The 17,209-nt window shown below is 36.0% G+C and overlaps 1 protein-coding gene across 2 annotated transcripts in view; it reads right to left on the bottom strand.

Annotated features, from left to right (window-relative positions):
• kalrna (kalirin RhoGEF kinase a) overlaps window positions 1-17,209 on the bottom strand; it is a 320,295-nt gene that overhangs the window by 111,985 nt on the left and 191,101 nt on the right. For both annotated transcript variants that reach the window (XM_007253494.4, XM_049485020.1), the window contains exon 11: window positions 14,027-14,218. In XM_007253494.4, the coding sequence (XP_007253556.3) occupies window positions 14,027-14,218 (192 nt within the window). The remainder of the gene's footprint in view (window positions 1-14,026; window positions 14,219-17,209) is intronic.

Here is a 17,209-nt window from a genome sequence, read left to right as displayed (position 1 = left end):
AGAGAGAGAGAGACAGTGAGAGAGAGATGGAGAGAGAAAGAGAGAGAGAGAATAAGGTATGGAAAGAGAGATAGACAGTGAGAGAGATGGAAGAGATGGAGAGTGACAGAGAGAGAGAGAGACAGTGAGAGGGAGAGATGGAGAGAGAAAGAGAGATGGAGAGACAGAGAAAGATGGAGAGAGAGACAGAGAGAGAGAATAAGCGATAGAAAGAGAGAGAGAAGTGAGAGAGGTGGAAAGAGATGGAGAGAGAGACAGAGAGAGAATAAGGGATGAAAAAGAGACAGAGACAGTGAGCCAGAGATGAAAAGAGATGGAGAAAGAGACAGAGAGAGAATAAGGGATGAAAAAGAGACAGAGACAGTGAGCCAGAGATGAAAAGAGATGGAGAGAGAGACAGAGAGAGAATAAGGGATGGAAAAAGAGAGACAGTGAGCGAGAGATGAAAAGAGATGGAGAGAGAGACAGAGAGAGAATAAGGGATGGAAAAAGAGAGACAGTGAGCGAGAGATGAAAAGAGATGGAGAGAGAGAGACAGAGAGAGAATAAGGGATATAAAGAGAGACAGTGAGAGAGAGATGAAAAGAGATGGAGAGAGAGACAGAGAGAGAATAAGGGATAACAAGAGAGAGACAGTTAGAGAGAGATGAAGAGAGAGAGATGAAGAGAGAGAGAGAGAGAGAGAGAGTGAGAGAGAGATGTTTATTAGGTGGTAACTCCGCTGTGTCCCTGATTGCCATTTATTTCCTCACCTAACTCCTCTGGGACTTCCAGTCTCTCTCAGCCTATCAAATAAAAACGCTCGTAAACGTGACACACAGCGTCTACACCACCCCCTCAGCTCTATAGTGAACGTTCAGTGTTCTCGGATGCTATTCCTCAACAGTGGCACGGTAATTCTAGCAGACAACATGGAAGCATTTTTTACAGGCCTACGGAAACATGTACTTTCACTCTTTCCCTCCAAACAACGAGAAAAAAAACACACAACTGCAAAAACACACGAGACGTCTCGTGGCTCTGCACAATGACAGCTCCCACTTTTGGCCTAGAGAAAGAAAACACACGGTTGCCAGTGATTAAGTGACTCGGTTTTCTCGGCAGTTGACTGACACATCGAGATGAGAGTAAATAAGCTGGAAACGCTATTCACAGCCCGAGGCTTTACCACGCAGTGCACTGAGACAACAAATTACCTTCTTCTGCTTCCAGAAGGCCACATATCTCTGTCACACAAACACACACACACACACACTCAAGCAGTTGATTAGGGGAGCAGAGCTCGAAACATGTATGGTATTTTGATTCTTATCAATTCTGCAGACTTGTTTTTGGCAAGAAGCTGCGAGTGTGGTCAGTAATATGTGATTTCTAATCTACATGCTGAACCAGCACTGAAGAACACAACTCACAGTATGAGCACACTAATAATACAGCCAATAAAGATCTCAGCAATGTCAAAATTGAACTTTGTACCTGCGAATTTAGAGGATAAAAGAAGAGATTTAGAAGAAACAAACATGTTATATGGGCCCAAGTATTGAATTATTGTCATTGACATACTTGAACAATAAGTTCAAGAGTTTGCTACATCAAACATAAAATAATGTGGACCTTCAAACACTTTTTTAGATCCCTCCTTAAAAAAAAGTCTAGCATGAAGAAAACGGTCCAATTCCAAACCCTCTAAACTCTTATGTTAGAGTCTTTGTTAATTTTATTTACACTTCAGCTTTTCCTCTACCAATATTCAAGCTTAAATTTGGCATGCAATAAAGCAAAAGCTGGGAAATGAGGAAGTAATAACTCGCAAGAAAACAAAAACACTAGAATAGAAGGCAACAATACCAAATGTTAATCAAAAAAACTTAAAAAAACCTAAACCTGAGGTAGTGGCCAAATGACAGGGTTAAAGATAACCTGGCTCTTTTTTCAGCACCCTGCACCAATGTGACACAGAGAACACAGTAACACTTATTGATAAGACTTGGGAAAAACAGTACAATGTAATTAGTGTTCTTGTTGCAGTGTTAAAAACTATTAATGTAAGCTGCTATGTATGTCTAAGTCGCTTCTGTCTCTCCCACACTCTACCTGCTGTACCTGCAATCTCCAATCTCCAGACCACGATACCCAGAATTCACCTCACACTACAATCTAAAACCTCACACCACAGTCACATAACACTGCACACGGCACTACCAGGAAGTCAATCACCAGAATATTGATTTCACCTGTTCATCTCATACTGATACTTCACCTCGCCAAGTATTGTCTGCTTTACCCCACTTTAAAACACATTTCCAATTCCTGTGTTTACTCTCTCTCCCTGTACCGACCTTGTATTGCTTGTTCTACCACCCTGATTGTTGCCTGCTCTGTGATTTCACCTTGCTGTGTATGACCCTTGGACTGTCTCTGTACTTTGGTATGTTTAACCCTTACTGCTGCTGTTTACTAATATTGACCCTGCTTGCTCTGACCGCTCTTTGTATCGCCCCTTTATTTCATAAAGTCTGTTTACTGCATTTGCCATACTCTACTGCCATACTATACCACACCATACTACGTGTGCCATAAATAATTCAATAAAAAGGAGCTTAAATAAAATGCTTTAATAGACATGTAAAAAACACTGCATGCATCCTATGGTATGTTTAATCCACATTTATGTAATACAATTTTAGGACTGTCAATAACCATTTGTAGTTTTTTTTTTTTATCGCAGATGTTTGATTTCTGTTATTTAGTGTGATCCATAAACAATAGTAAAGACAATGTTGCTGTTTTTGTTTTCAGTTTTTTTATTTCTTTATATATACCAACATAAATGCAGTTATTTCTTCTTCCATAAACTTGCTATTTTAGAGACATAAGACTTTCCAAGACTTCATCCAACAGCAATGAATTGAGCTGGAAAGCTTGGTATGTTGTAGGAGATCATCCAGAATAACCTTCCAGAACAATGTAGAGACACTGCATGAGAGATGAGAGAAAAAATCCTGCTCCCAGCGATTCGATCTCTTCCCTCTAAAGGGTTAACACGTTCATAATGCTTAGCTGCTGCATGTCTTTCGTTCCCGTAGCAACCCCTTTCAAAGCCAACTTGTACAGTGAAAGAATAAGAAATGCTGTTTGGAGATTTCTCAGCCGGACTGACGTACTGGACGAGGCCGCAGTGTAATCTCCAATAACAGCTATGAGCAACTGGCCAAGATGTAATCTTGCTCATTTTAACTCTGATAAATGGCAGCTTAGTGAAAATAAATATCATAAACTCCATCATTCATCTAATAACCCCAGAGCAGAATGGAAGTAATAAAAATCTGTGCATACATTAATCACAGTCACACAGTCAAAGCTAAACCGCTGTATTGTTTCTGAGCTTTAAAACAATAGTAATAGTCTCTGTCGCCTCTGTCTGGATACTGAGGGGTGATGGCAGTTTTTAAATGCTCTGATTAGATCATGTGATCTCTCTAATGAGATCTGCCATTGAAACAGGTGTACAGCTAGATTTGGCATGAATGACAAGGCATGCATGTTAGTGCAGAGGAAACATTAGATACAACTAGTCCTGTTACTGTCATGGTCAAACCTTGTTCCTTTTATTTTCCATTTTTGACATGATATGAATGTCAAATGTAATGAGAATTTCATGATGAATAGATCAATTAAATGCAGGAGACATTAATAGAAATTATCCACTGACCATACAGGAGCAGTTTGTAGTTTTATTATTACAGACTGTAGTCCTTATTTTTCTCTCTGCACACTTTATGACTTCACATTAACAAGGTGGTTCAGCTAAGTAGGAGCATACCTGTCAAGTCTCTAGTTTTGGCCGGAAAAACTACCATAAAGTGAAAGATTTCATGTAATTATAGGATAGTTTTTATTGGAAAGTTAATAATTATTATATAATTATTGTATGATACTTTTTTTAAAAATTAAAATCTGTTAAAAGTGAAAGATAATTTCTTGTACAATTAATAAATATTCTGTTTTATAAGGAATATATGATACTTTAAAAAAAAAATTAAAACCTGTTAAAACTGAAAGATTTCATGTAATTATAGGACAAATTCTTGTAAAGTTACTAATTATTCTGTTTTATGAGGAATATATTATACTTTTTTAAGAATTAAAATCTGTTCAATGTGAAAGATTTCATGTAATTATAGGACAAGTTCTTGTAAAATTACTAATTATTCCATTTTATAAAGAGTGTATTATGCTTATTTAAGAATTAAAATTTGTTAAAAGTGAAAGATTTCATGTAATTATAGGACAAGTTCCTGTAAAATTACGAATTATTCCCTTGTATAAGGAGTGTATGACGCTTTTTTATGATTTAAAATCTGATAAAAGTGAAAGATTTCATGTAATTATAGGACAAGTTCTTGTAAAATGACAGTAATAGTTGTTAATTATAATAAATACAATAACTGTTTTTTGCGGGTTTTTTACAGACATTTTCTGGCGTCCCCTGCTGCCCGAAAATTACTGTTTTTTTTTTTTACACTTTTTTTTTTTTACAGTGTATTTTACCACTCTTTCCCGCCGTCCTCTCAAATTAGTATTTTCCTGTAAATTTCTTGTATTATATTAAAATAATAAATAAAAACATTCCTGTGCCTCTCCAAACTGAAATGTCACTAACCTTACGAGAACTGCCACCTAGGCTGCTTTAAATGGCAGTTCTCGCAAGGTAAGTGTCGACAGCAGGAACAACCCTGGAAAAAACAATCAGAAAGATGGATGGATGTAAAAAGAGAGAGAGGGCATTGCAGCCAAATAAGTAAATATTCCATGTAAATATCTAGAAATGTTTTTTGATTTAGGCTGTATTAAAAGAATTATATATGTAGGAATGTCCACAGCGTTTTAGTGTCAACAAAGGTAGGCCCACATCACCCACATACGAGCCTCACACACACACACACACACACACACAGAACAGCCACTTTTTAACCACAGAAGAGAAGCTGAAAATGATGGAATATGGATTTATGGAACACATTGACATGCTTAAAAAACAGTGCCAGTGGACACTACACACATCATACAGGGTACATTTACCAAGATAACAAGCAAACTGCAGCTACTGAGACATAATTAATAACCATACAGCCTCACAATTTCAGTAATATATCTAGTCCTGCTGTGGCATGCTCAGTGGAAGTTCAGTTGAAGGAATCTGTGATTTACTGTCTCTTTTAACTGATATAACTCAGCATCTCATTATCTACAGTAATATATTTTATATATAGTATAGTATATATATATAGTTTAACAGCAGCTTCAAAACACATGTGGCGCATACAGGTGACGGATCGTTTTCTTGTGTTGGACTGTATTTAATTTCGCTACGCTACTATGCGCATTGCAGGGGTGTGTCTCTCCAATCTTGAATCTGTTCCAGAATTCTAACAAGGTTCTTCCTGCACACGCTGCAAAAGTGGCTCACTCTTAAGCTAATTGCTACTTTATGTGCTTCCTCAAAGAAGAGAATTTAACATGAATCAATGAGGAATGATGGAAAAGAGATGTAATCACATAGAATATGCAGGAGCCTGCTGTGGAAAACAGATCAGAAATCAGAGGCACACCATACTATATAGACTAATCATCCAAGAAATAGTTGGAAATAATTTAGCTAGGAGGAAGTATTGGATTTCAAAGCTATATAGTAGGAAAATATGTTTGTTTCTATCTTACACCCCATCAACAGTTAAAAATAATGTTAAAATAGCTGTTGAAATAGAGTCAAAGTTTAGAAATATATTCACGCCATTGGGCGTGGTGATTTAGAAGTGAGTTGTGTTCAGGTAAATATCTGGCGTGTGTCTTTCTTGGCAGCGGGAAATACAGGTGCGCAACTGACTGATTAAAACCCTGACAACAGTCAGCAGTCAGCTGCCCAATCCTATCTTAGCCATGCAGAGCGCAAACCCGACTTTTACATAAACAATAAACAAAATAAAGAAAAAAATAACATTGCTGTTCTCTTGAATGAGCTGCTGAGTGGTTTTGCAGCGCAGATATTTCCAGTTACATCTGAATGTGAATTCACGCGTTTATTCCCAGAAAATCCCAGTCTTATTTACTTTTTAAAAAGCCATTTAAATGCCTGATTAAATGGCCGATTACTGTTGTTTTGCTGTTTTCCTCTGGTTTTGAGCGCTTGGCGCTGACTCATTGTTTAATATCACGATATACAGTACAGGCCAAAAGTTTGGACACACCTTCTCATTCAATGCGTTTTCTTTTTTTTCATGACTATTTACATTGTAGATTCTCACTGAAGGCATCAAAACTATGAATGAACACATGTGGAGTTTTATGTACTTAACAAAAAATGACCTGGCCTCCACAGTCACCGGACCTGAACCCAATCCAGATGGTTTGGGGTGAGCTGGACCACAGAGTGAAAGCAAAGGGGCCAACAAGTGCTAAACACCTCTGGGAACTCCTCTCCTTCAAGACTGTTGGAAAACCATTTCAGGTGACCACCTCTTGAAGCTCATGGAGAGAATGCCAAGAGTGCGTAAAGCAGTAATCAGAGCAAAGGGTGGCTATTTTGAAGAAACTAGAATAAAAAATGTATTTTTTCAGTTATTTTACCTTTTTTTGTTAAGTACAAAACTCCACGTGTTCATTCATAGTTTGGATACCTTCGGTGAGCATCTACAATGTAAATAGTCATAAAAAATAAAGAAAAAGCATTGAAAAAGAGAAGGTGTGTCCAAACTTTTGGCCTGTACTGTATATCGTTGAGAAAAGAACATTTGCAATGTCAATTTTTTTTACAATACTGTACAGCTCTACTACCTACCAAGCTTCATTCCTATCTGTTGATTCCTTCTGTGTGGAACTATTTTATGAGGATGAGTATATTAATGGACTACACATATGTACACTTTTGGAATGGCATACTTCACCAGAAGACAATTAAATAGAAAAAAAATGGTCAAGCAAGTCGAGCGTGCAGCATTCCGAAATTTATGGAAGCTGATGTTCCAGGACATCAGTCACATATTTCATTTGGCTAGAGTCTCGATATATCAGGCACTTATTGGGCCAGCAGGGCCAATAATAGCATTTCCTAACAGAGACGGCTTCCAGTAAGCCAGTGTGAGTTGAGTGGACTCAGGTAGAGCGGCTGCAGGTTCTGCGCTGATGCTGGCGCTCGATTCGCTCCTCTGAGAGCCGCTGTAGACCTCGGATCTCCTCGCAGGCTGTTTCTTGGCATGCGTCCGTTTGTTCCAGCAGGCCAACTCTTCAGAACCGCTTCATGCTAACCTGCCAAAGCTCGTCAGAGACGCGGTCAGTAAGAACAGAGTGTCTGCGCTTCTGACTGCTCTATTTCCTCACGGCTTTCGCTCAACCGGGCCTTCTGCTCCCATCTGACCCCGCAGAAGTGTAGACACAGATTGGCTGTCTACCTCAGAGTGACCCCTGCTTTTACAGCCCGGTCCCCGGAGGCTTCAGGTCAGTTTCAATCACACACATGCATTTCCAATGTACTCCTATTTCCACTGACTTCTGTATTACTATAGCTTAACTACACTTCGCCTACACTGAAACCTGACCCCAACCTGAACCTCAGTGTGAAGAAGGACATCGTATTGTGAGGTCCAACAAAATGATGTAGCGTTTAGATTTTCCTGTCATCCTTGGGCATTAAGAGGCCACAAATACCAGTACTGTAGCTGAATACATAGTCACACACATTCACAGACAAACACACACACACAAGGATAGAAAAAAAAGGATGTACTGTAAGAGGTTTAATAAAATTTGTCATAAGCGCTCATAATATATATAAGCCAAAAAGCTATTTACACAACTGCCAAAAAAATAGATAATGTAACTGGTTTTAGGACAATACATCACTTGAATGGTTAGAATAGTGGTTGGCTGAAAATGAAAGATATTCTGTGTTTCATATATTGTATACTGTATTTTTCTTCATTGTATCACATTAGATCGAATTTTTGAAAGTCAAAGTGTTTTCTGTTGTCAATTTAAAGAGTGGTTTAAAAAATTAACAGCAAAAACGTCAATATACCAGAGGTACAATATGAAAGACAAGGTTTTAATGATGCAACATAATTACTACATAACATATTAGAGTGGCTCTTTAAGATGTGACTGTTAATTGTTAATCATAAGAATTATATGGCAAACCAAAAAAGATATATGTTTTTCTTAAACTATGACTTCAACACCACATACTTAAAGGTCATTGCTTTTTGATCCACGCAATAGAAAATTCACTTTTGGTGGGTGTAGCAGTTCTTTACCCATTTCCTATTTCTATTAAAAACCTGGTCCTTAATAAAACTAATAAAACGTGTTTATTTTTGCATTTGGTATCATACAAATGGTGTGTTCATTCTAATCTTGGTTTGCTTAAAACCAACCCTGACGCCATAGCTCTGTTCATGCTGTTTCATAGTGTTTCATAAGTGTGAATGCTGCTTTTTGTTTTTTTTTAGCTTTTTTTTTATTGCTAATTTTTATCACAGCCACTTACTCAACCCACTCATTAGGACTCCCCCTCTCACTAGTGATGCCCCAACACAAGAAGGGTGAAGACTAGCACATGCTTCTCCGGTAATTGTGAAGACAGCCGCTGCCTCTTTTTGAACTGCTGCTGATGCAGCATTGTCAAGTAGCCAGATCACTCGGAGGAAAGCGCAGCAAATCGGTTCTGATACATCAGCTCACAGATGCCTTGTACTGAGTGACATCACCCTTTGAAGTGATGTAGAGAAAGAGCGGCATTTACGCACCCAGAGAGAGCAAGGCCAACTGTGCTCTCTCAGGGCTCCAGTAGTCGATGGTGCGCTACATAAACAGGATTTGAACGGCTATCTCCCATTCTAAACGAATTCTAAAGTATTAATACAATATGAACCAAATGCTTCTAAACAAACCACATGCACACCTTGATGTATATAGATGGTTGAATTAGAAGGAGTTCTTGCTGTTTTGCACTGACACAGGGTCACTGCTACCAACATAATCTCGTATCAACCATGGCCACCCACTTTACCAATATCATGCAGTCTCAAATCACACACTACCACAGTAAATAGTGTTTCAAAACTACAGGGGTTGGACAATGAAACTGAAACAACTGTCATTTTAGTGTGGGAGGTTTCATGGATAAATTGGAGCAGTCTGGTGGCCAATCTTCATTAATTGCACATTATTGCACCAGTAAGAGCAGAGTGTGAAGGTTCAATTAGCAGAGTAAGAGCACAATTTTGCTCAAAATATTGCAATGCACACAACATTATAGGTGACATACCAGAGTTCAAAAGAGGACAAATTGTCGGTGCACGTCTTGCTGGCGCATCTGTGACCAAGACAGCAAGTCTTTGTGATGCATCAAGAGCCACGGTATCCAGGGACCAACCACATCCAACAGGATTAACTGTGGACGCTGTAAGAGGAAGCTGTCTGAAAGGGATGTTCGGGTGCTAACCCGGATTGTATCCAAAAAACATAAAACCACGGCTGCTCAAATCACGGCAGAATTCAATGTGCACCTCAACTCTTCTGTTTCCACCAGAACTCTCCGTCACCACAATCAATTACTGTGGTCTAAAACCAGGTGTTTCAGTTTCATTGTTCAACCCCTGTAGTTACCACTGAATAGGAGCTTTTTAAAATAATGAATCACATCTGCACCTTTAACAGTATCAACAGACTCATATTGTGGCCTAATCATCAGCCTAAAATGATCATGAATCGTGAGGCCTTTGCCAATTTCTGCTTGTACCAAATCTAACATGACCATAAATAGTAAGAAGTGGAATTAGTTGCAGCTTTTGACTGATTTTAAGATTCTGTGTATTCTCTCAGTAAGAGCTGTGGTTCACCCCACATCCATAATCCCTGCTTTAGCATGACATATCCTCCAGAGACAGCAGAGCAGTGGCTCTAAACTCTCCCAGACGAGCAGCCGAGTCTCTCTAAAACCACATTCCCAGAGTCTCTCTCTGAATATCATCCATCAGAACCACTACACAACAAACTACAGCTCCATTAAACCGGCCGAGCACAGCCACAGTCCAGCAACACCACTCACTTCAACAGAGCCCATTAGACGGATGATGCCCGCTCTGCTGGAGATGGATGATGCCTCTTCTGCTTTATGAAATATTTACTTTGTCGTGGTTCTGTGAGGAACATTAGAGGCTGCTTTGGGATCAGTATGTAAAACAGAAAGATAGATGAGTTAATGAATGTATGAGCTGCTGATGAAGATTACACAGCAGAGTACCAGTGAGCTTTAGTGGTGCTCACTGCTGTGCTTCTCTTAGTGAACGTATAGAGCCTGTGATATTGCCCTCTCCATTCACACTGTTCTAGAATGTTCTTCTTACCATCCACTCTGTTCTAGTATGATCTTCTCACCATTTACACTGTTTTAGAATGTTCTTCTCACCATTTAGACTTTTTTAGAATGTTCTAGAACCACCACCATTCACACTGTTCTAGAATGTTCTTACCCTTATGCAGACTGTTCTATAATGTTCATCTCGCCTTTCACACTGTTCTAAAATATTTCCCCACCATTCACACTGTTCTAGAATATTATTTCCCCATCATTCACACTGTTCTAGAATGTTCTCCTTACCATTCACACTGTTCCAGAATATTTCACCACAATACACACTGTTCTAGAATGTTCTCCTTACCATTCACACTGTTTACGAATATTTCACCCTAATTCACACACTTCTAGAATGCTCTTTGTACCATTCACTCTGTTCTAGAATGCTATTTTTACTATTCACACTGTTCTAGAAAATTCTTCTCATCATTCACTCTGTTTACGAATATTTCACCCTAATTCACACACTTCTAGAATGCTCTTTTTACCATTCACTCTGTTCTAGAATGTTCTTCTCACCATTCACTCTGTTCTAGAATGCTATTTTTACTATTCACACTGTTCTAGAATGCTATTTTTACTATTCACACTGTTCTAGAATATTCTTCTCATCATTCACTCTGTTTACGAATATTTCACCCTAATTCACACACTTCTAGAATGCTCTTTTTACCATTCACTCTGTTCTAGAATGTTCTTCTCATCATTCACTCTGTTCTAGAATGTTCTTCTCATCATTCACTCTGTTCTAGAATGTTCTTCTCATCATTCACACTGTTCACGAATATTTCCCCCTAATTCACACACTTATAGAATGCTCTTTTTACCATTCACTCTGTTCTAGAATGTTCTTCTCACCATTCGTAATATTCTAGAATGTTCTTCCCATCATTCATGCTGTTCTAGAATGCTCTTCTCACCATTCACACTGTTACAGAATATTTCCCCCTTAATGCACACTGTTCTAGAATCTTTCGCTTACATTCACTTTATTCTAGAATGTTCATAGCATTCACATTGTTCTAGAAAATTTCCCATCATTCACACTCTTCTAGAACATTGTCCCACAACTCACGCTGTTCTAGAATGTTCTCCTCAACTCTCACAATGTTCTACAATATTTTCTTCTCCACCGTTCACACTATTCTAGAACATTTCTCCATCATTTACTTTGTTCTACAATATCCCCCCACCATTCACTCTGTTCTAGAATGTTCTCATTACTACTCAAACACTTTTAGAAATGTACACGTTTGATCACAGACATCTACAACTGCTAATGCTGTTTTTTTTCTGTCTCGTTGTTTAAATGTTACGTTTGGAAAAACAGAAGAAACAGGATGATTTGTATTAAAACATCTGGTAAAGCCAGCCACCTCTAAACGTTTGACGGACAGTGTAAACACAGATCTAATACTCTCTCTCTCTCATCATGCAGTTTCACATCTGGTACAGGCGAGTGAGAGTTAAACACCACAAAAGAGTCTCTGCATACCACAGTAATCTAACCTGATCCCCAGTGAACGACTGGTATGTCTATCTCTATGGTCCCCAGAAGGTCCACCAACCTCTTAGACCACATTTCCCAGCATTCTTTGCTCTCTGCATGCCTTCTTAGTCCTCTGTGATGTCTATAAATATCTACTAAAGATGTGTTCTGTAGCATGCTTTGTATTTTTAGTTAAAATAAGGATTCTTTTATTGAAGGAAGATCGTGAGTAAACACTGGAAGACTTAAAGGGATAGTTTAGTGTTTTTCAACCTAATCTCAACCTAATCTCTACTTAAAATAGAACAAAAAATCATGCTGTATTGAAATGAATCTATAATGGAAGCCTATGGGCAGGTGCTTTAGAACCTTCCAGTGGGCTTTTACTTAGTGTCTTCAGTCAATGTGTCAATGTATCCTATCAGTAAAAAATATTAAAATAATTTTCTTTAAGCAGAGGAACTAGGAAATATGTGAAAAATACCGTAAAATTGGATTATTTTATCATTTATATTATATAAATATTTTTTTACATACAGTTTCTGGTACCCTGCAACAGAAAATGAAGAGTAAATATTGTTGTTTTTTACATTCCAGCAAATAACCATTTATCAACCATTTCACCCTCTTGACAGAAATATTTCTAAAAAAAAATCAAATGTGGTATATTCAGACATATATGTATTCATTCATGAAGGCATTTAACCCTTTCATACCCTGCGTCCACTACAATGGACATCATATATTTCCTTTTTTGATGTTGTGTTGCACATAACACAAATTTAGACTAACTTTTGTCATTCAGAACAGACCATAAACCAGCCAATGAACAAGTTTACAAGCCAATGAAACAGTAGCTTAGACAGTAGCTTTTACTACACTCACAGCGGCAAACAGCAGTTAAGGGATTAGTGTGTGGCAGCACTCAAAAGCCAACGAGAAAAAGTGATAAGAGCTCATTTTTACAAGTTTTAACTCTTTGATTATGTTTATTTTACTGTGTAGGAATGGTTTGTCACATAAAAAATAAAATAAAAATGTTAAACACAGGTTATCAATACAATGAAAAATGAAAAAAGTTAATTGCATTTAACTGAATTTTATGTTAAGGTATTAGTTTCTTATTTTGTGTGCATTACAGATAGAAAAAAAACATTTTTATTATATATTTTTATATTTATTTCCCCATCACTGGAGCATAATGCAGTACTGAAATGGTTAAAACACAATAAGTTAAGGACAAGAACTGATTTCTTCCAAAAGGGATAAATAGTTGATATATGATCATATAATGCAAAGACTCTTTCGTTTTTTATTGCATATTTCTTGAAGTTATAAACTGCATTTGATAGTGACATACAGCTCTGGAAAAAAATTAAGAGATCACTTAATCAGTTTCTGAATCAGTTTCTCTGATTTTACTATGTATAGGTAAATATTTGAGTAAAATGAACATTGTTGTTTTGTTCTATAAACTACAGACAACATTTCTCTTAAATTCCAAATAAAAATATTGTCATTTAGAGCATTTATTTGCAGAAAATGAGAAATGGCTGAAATTATAATAAAAAATAAAGATGCAGAGCTTTCAGACCTTAAATAATGCAAAGAAAACAAGTTTATATTCATAAATATAAACAAGTTCAGAAATCAATATTTGGTGAAATAACCCTGTTTTTTTTTTCAATTACAGTTTTCATGCAACATTTCATGTTCTCCTCCACCAGTTTTATACACTGCTTTTGTATAACTTTACGCCACCTCCTGGTGCAGGTTTCATGGCTTGTGATCATCCATCTTCCTCCTGATTACATTCCAGAGGTTTTCAATTAGGTAAAATCAAAGAAGCTCATCATTATTGTGTGGTGTCTTATTTTTTTGCAGAGCTGTATCTGTATCAATTTTTAATTATTTTCATTTTAATTGTTAGTTTCAATATAATTTTAACAGTCTATTCTTGTCATGTTAACATGATTCCAGAAAAAAAACAGTAACACTTTCTATAAAAGGCTGTTTTATTTCAGTGTAGGTCATATAGAAATGGTAACTGGCTGAATGCTCCATATGTGATTGAGAGTTATATGTTTGTAAAGTGATTAAATGCTAATTTAAATACATCTTACCTCCTTAGTGTGAGTGTGGAAAGAGACGGACATGTCCAGCAGTAGCTTCCGTTGCTCTACTCTCCTCACGAAGTCCTGGATCCTGACCTCCAGGTGCCGCGCTGCCTTATAGATCTCCTCCGGGTCACATTCACCAGTCTGAGCCAGCTGTTCTGCAGCTTCCAGCAGCTTGTCTGCGTTAGTGTAGGTGTTCTGATCCGGGAGAAACCAACACAGAGACAACCATTAGGAATCATTCATCATTTGCATCATTAGCAAATATCTTTCAGTCGTTTTCAGAAGCAGGAAACATCAAATTCACTAGATCTGCATGAATGAGGACACCACAGCTGTCCTTCTCCACCGCACCGCACGTCTAATTCACTTACACCGCCTCCCTTAAGCTCACCATCATCACCTCCCATGATTATCCCCAAAAAACAATTCCCTCACATATAAAACTAGGAGGGAGAGCCATCTGTAGGGCAAATCTCCCCCCGTGCTAATCCCCGCTTGGCACACACTTTGCATGTTGCCTCTCCATCTCCCTCGCCGGATCTGCACAACACTTGTCGGAGAAGCTGCAGCTACTAGGGATTATCGCCTCACGCGCACGTGTGCAGCCTCGCCGGCCAAACACACAGACCTACTGACCCATAATGGAGCGGAGTAGAGGGATACGGGGATCACTGCATGACTTTCAGTGTGTAGAACTCCCGTCACAACAGCCTCAGTCACACAGCTCTCACCTGCACGCACTACGCTAATGGGGTCATATGTCATGTCTGGTAATTAGCATGAGATAATTAAAGTTACATTCACCTGCTGGGATACACACACACACACACACACACACATACAGAATACACTCAGGTCATTTACTACCACGAGCCTGGAATCTTTCTTTATGCACTTCTTACTTTGACTGGTAACACTTTAAAATAAGGCTACCTTTATAAATAAGTTTATTAATGGTTATTTTAATATTAGGTTGCAAATACTTTAAAACCCATTAATAAGCAGTTAATTAATATATAACACATAACATATAACAAGTGGCAACAGTGAGCTAAAAATGAGCAAAATATTGATTCCACACTCATTTCTACAAACCTCAGATCTTTCTAGAAACTGATTTTACTTTGTGTTTTTTTCCATCCATCAATCAGCATTAAACCATCCATATTAATATATTAAACATATTAAGTATTCAATAATAATTAATAATCTAATTTATAAACCGTTTATAAATCCTTTATAAAGGTAGTCTTATTTTTTTTAAGTGGTACCCTTTAAACATTTGATGATCAACATATTCTATAATATAAACTACCTCTCTTATGCACACACGGGTCAAAAATGACCCACACTGAAAAAAATGATGCATAAAATTCACTTTAAAAATACATTTTTTAATTTAATTTTTTTTATATAATTTTACCATGTTCTACACGATTTTTACTATTTTTATAATTTTACCATCTTGTTTTTTTACCATGTTTACCACAATTTTACCATGTTTTATAATTTAACAGTGTTTACCACAATTTTACCATTTTTTTTATTGTACCATGTTTACCACGATTTTACCATGTTTTTATAATTTAACCATGTTTACCACGATTTTACCATGTTTTTATAATTTTACCATGTTTACCACAATTTTTACTGTTTTTATAATTTTACCATCTTTTTTTATTTTACCATGTTTCCCACAATTTTACCATATTTTTTATTTTACCATGTTTCCCACAATTTTACCATATTTTTTATTTTACCATGTTTACCACAATTTTACCATGTTTTTATAATTTTACCATGTTTACCACGATTTTACCATGTTTTTATAATTTTACCATGTTTACCATAAATTTACCTTGTTTTTTTCTTTTACCATGTTTTTTTATAATTTACCATGTTTTTTATAATTTTACCATGTTTACCACAATTTTACCATGTTTACCATAAATTTACCTTGTTTTTTTCTTTTACCATGTTTTTTTATAATTTACCATGTTTTTTATAATTTTACCATGTTTACCACAATTTTACCATGTTTTAATAATTTTACCATGTTTACCACAATTTTACCATGTTTTTTATAATTTTACCATGTTTACCACAAATTTACCCTGTTTTTTTATTTTACCTTGTTTTTTATAATTTACCATGTTTTTTATCATTTTACCATGTTTACCACAATTTTACCATGTTTTTTTATTTTACCATGGTTTTTTATAATTTTACTATGTTTACCACAATTTTACCATGTTTTAATAATTTTACCATGTTTACCACAATTTTACCATGTTTTTATAATTTTTCAGTGTTTACCACAATTTTACCATGTTTTTATAATTTTACCATGTTTACCACAATTTTACCATGTTTTTATAACTTTACCATATTTTTTATTTTACCATGTTTCCCACAATTTTACCATGTTTTTTTATTTTACCATGTTTACCACGATTTTACCAAGGTTTTTATAATTTTACAGTGTTTGCCACAATTTTACCATGTTTTTTTATTTTACCATGTTTTTTATAATTTTACCATGTTTTTTATAATTTTACCATGTTTACCACAAATTTACCATGTTTTTTTATAATTTTACCATGTTTTTTGATTTTACCATGTTTTTTATAATTTTACCATGTTTTTTGATTTTACCATGTTTTTTTATAATTTTACCATGTTTACCACAATTTTACCATGTTTTAATAATTTTACCATGTTTACCACAATTTTACCATGTTTTTTATAATTTTACCATGTTTACCACAAATTTACCCTGTTTTTTTATTTTACCTTGTTTTTTATAATTTACCATGTTTTTTATCATTTTACCATGTTTACCACAATTTTACCATGTTTTTTATAATTTTACCATGTTTTTTGATTTTACCATGTTTTTTTATAATTTTACCATGTTTACCACAATTTTACCATGTTTTTATAATTTTACCATGTTTACCACAATTTTACCATGTTTTTATAATTTTACCATGTTTACCACAATTTTACCATGTTTTTATAATTTATCATGTTTCCCACAAATTTACCATGTTTTTTTATTTTACCATGTTTTTTATAATTTTACCATGTTTACCACAAATTTACCATGTTTTTTTATTTTACCATGTTTTTATAATTTTACCATGTTTACCACAATTTTACCATGTTTTTTTATTTTACCATGTT

Source organism: Astyanax mexicanus, chromosome 11, assembly GCF_023375975.1.
Source record: "Astyanax mexicanus isolate ESR-SI-001 chromosome 11, AstMex3_surface, whole genome shotgun sequence".
Lineage (NCBI taxonomy): Eukaryota > Metazoa > Chordata > Actinopteri > Characiformes > Acestrorhamphidae > Astyanax > Astyanax mexicanus.
The sequence above is the reverse complement of the archived record's forward strand: the minus strand, read 5'-3'. Positions and strand labels throughout refer to the sequence as shown.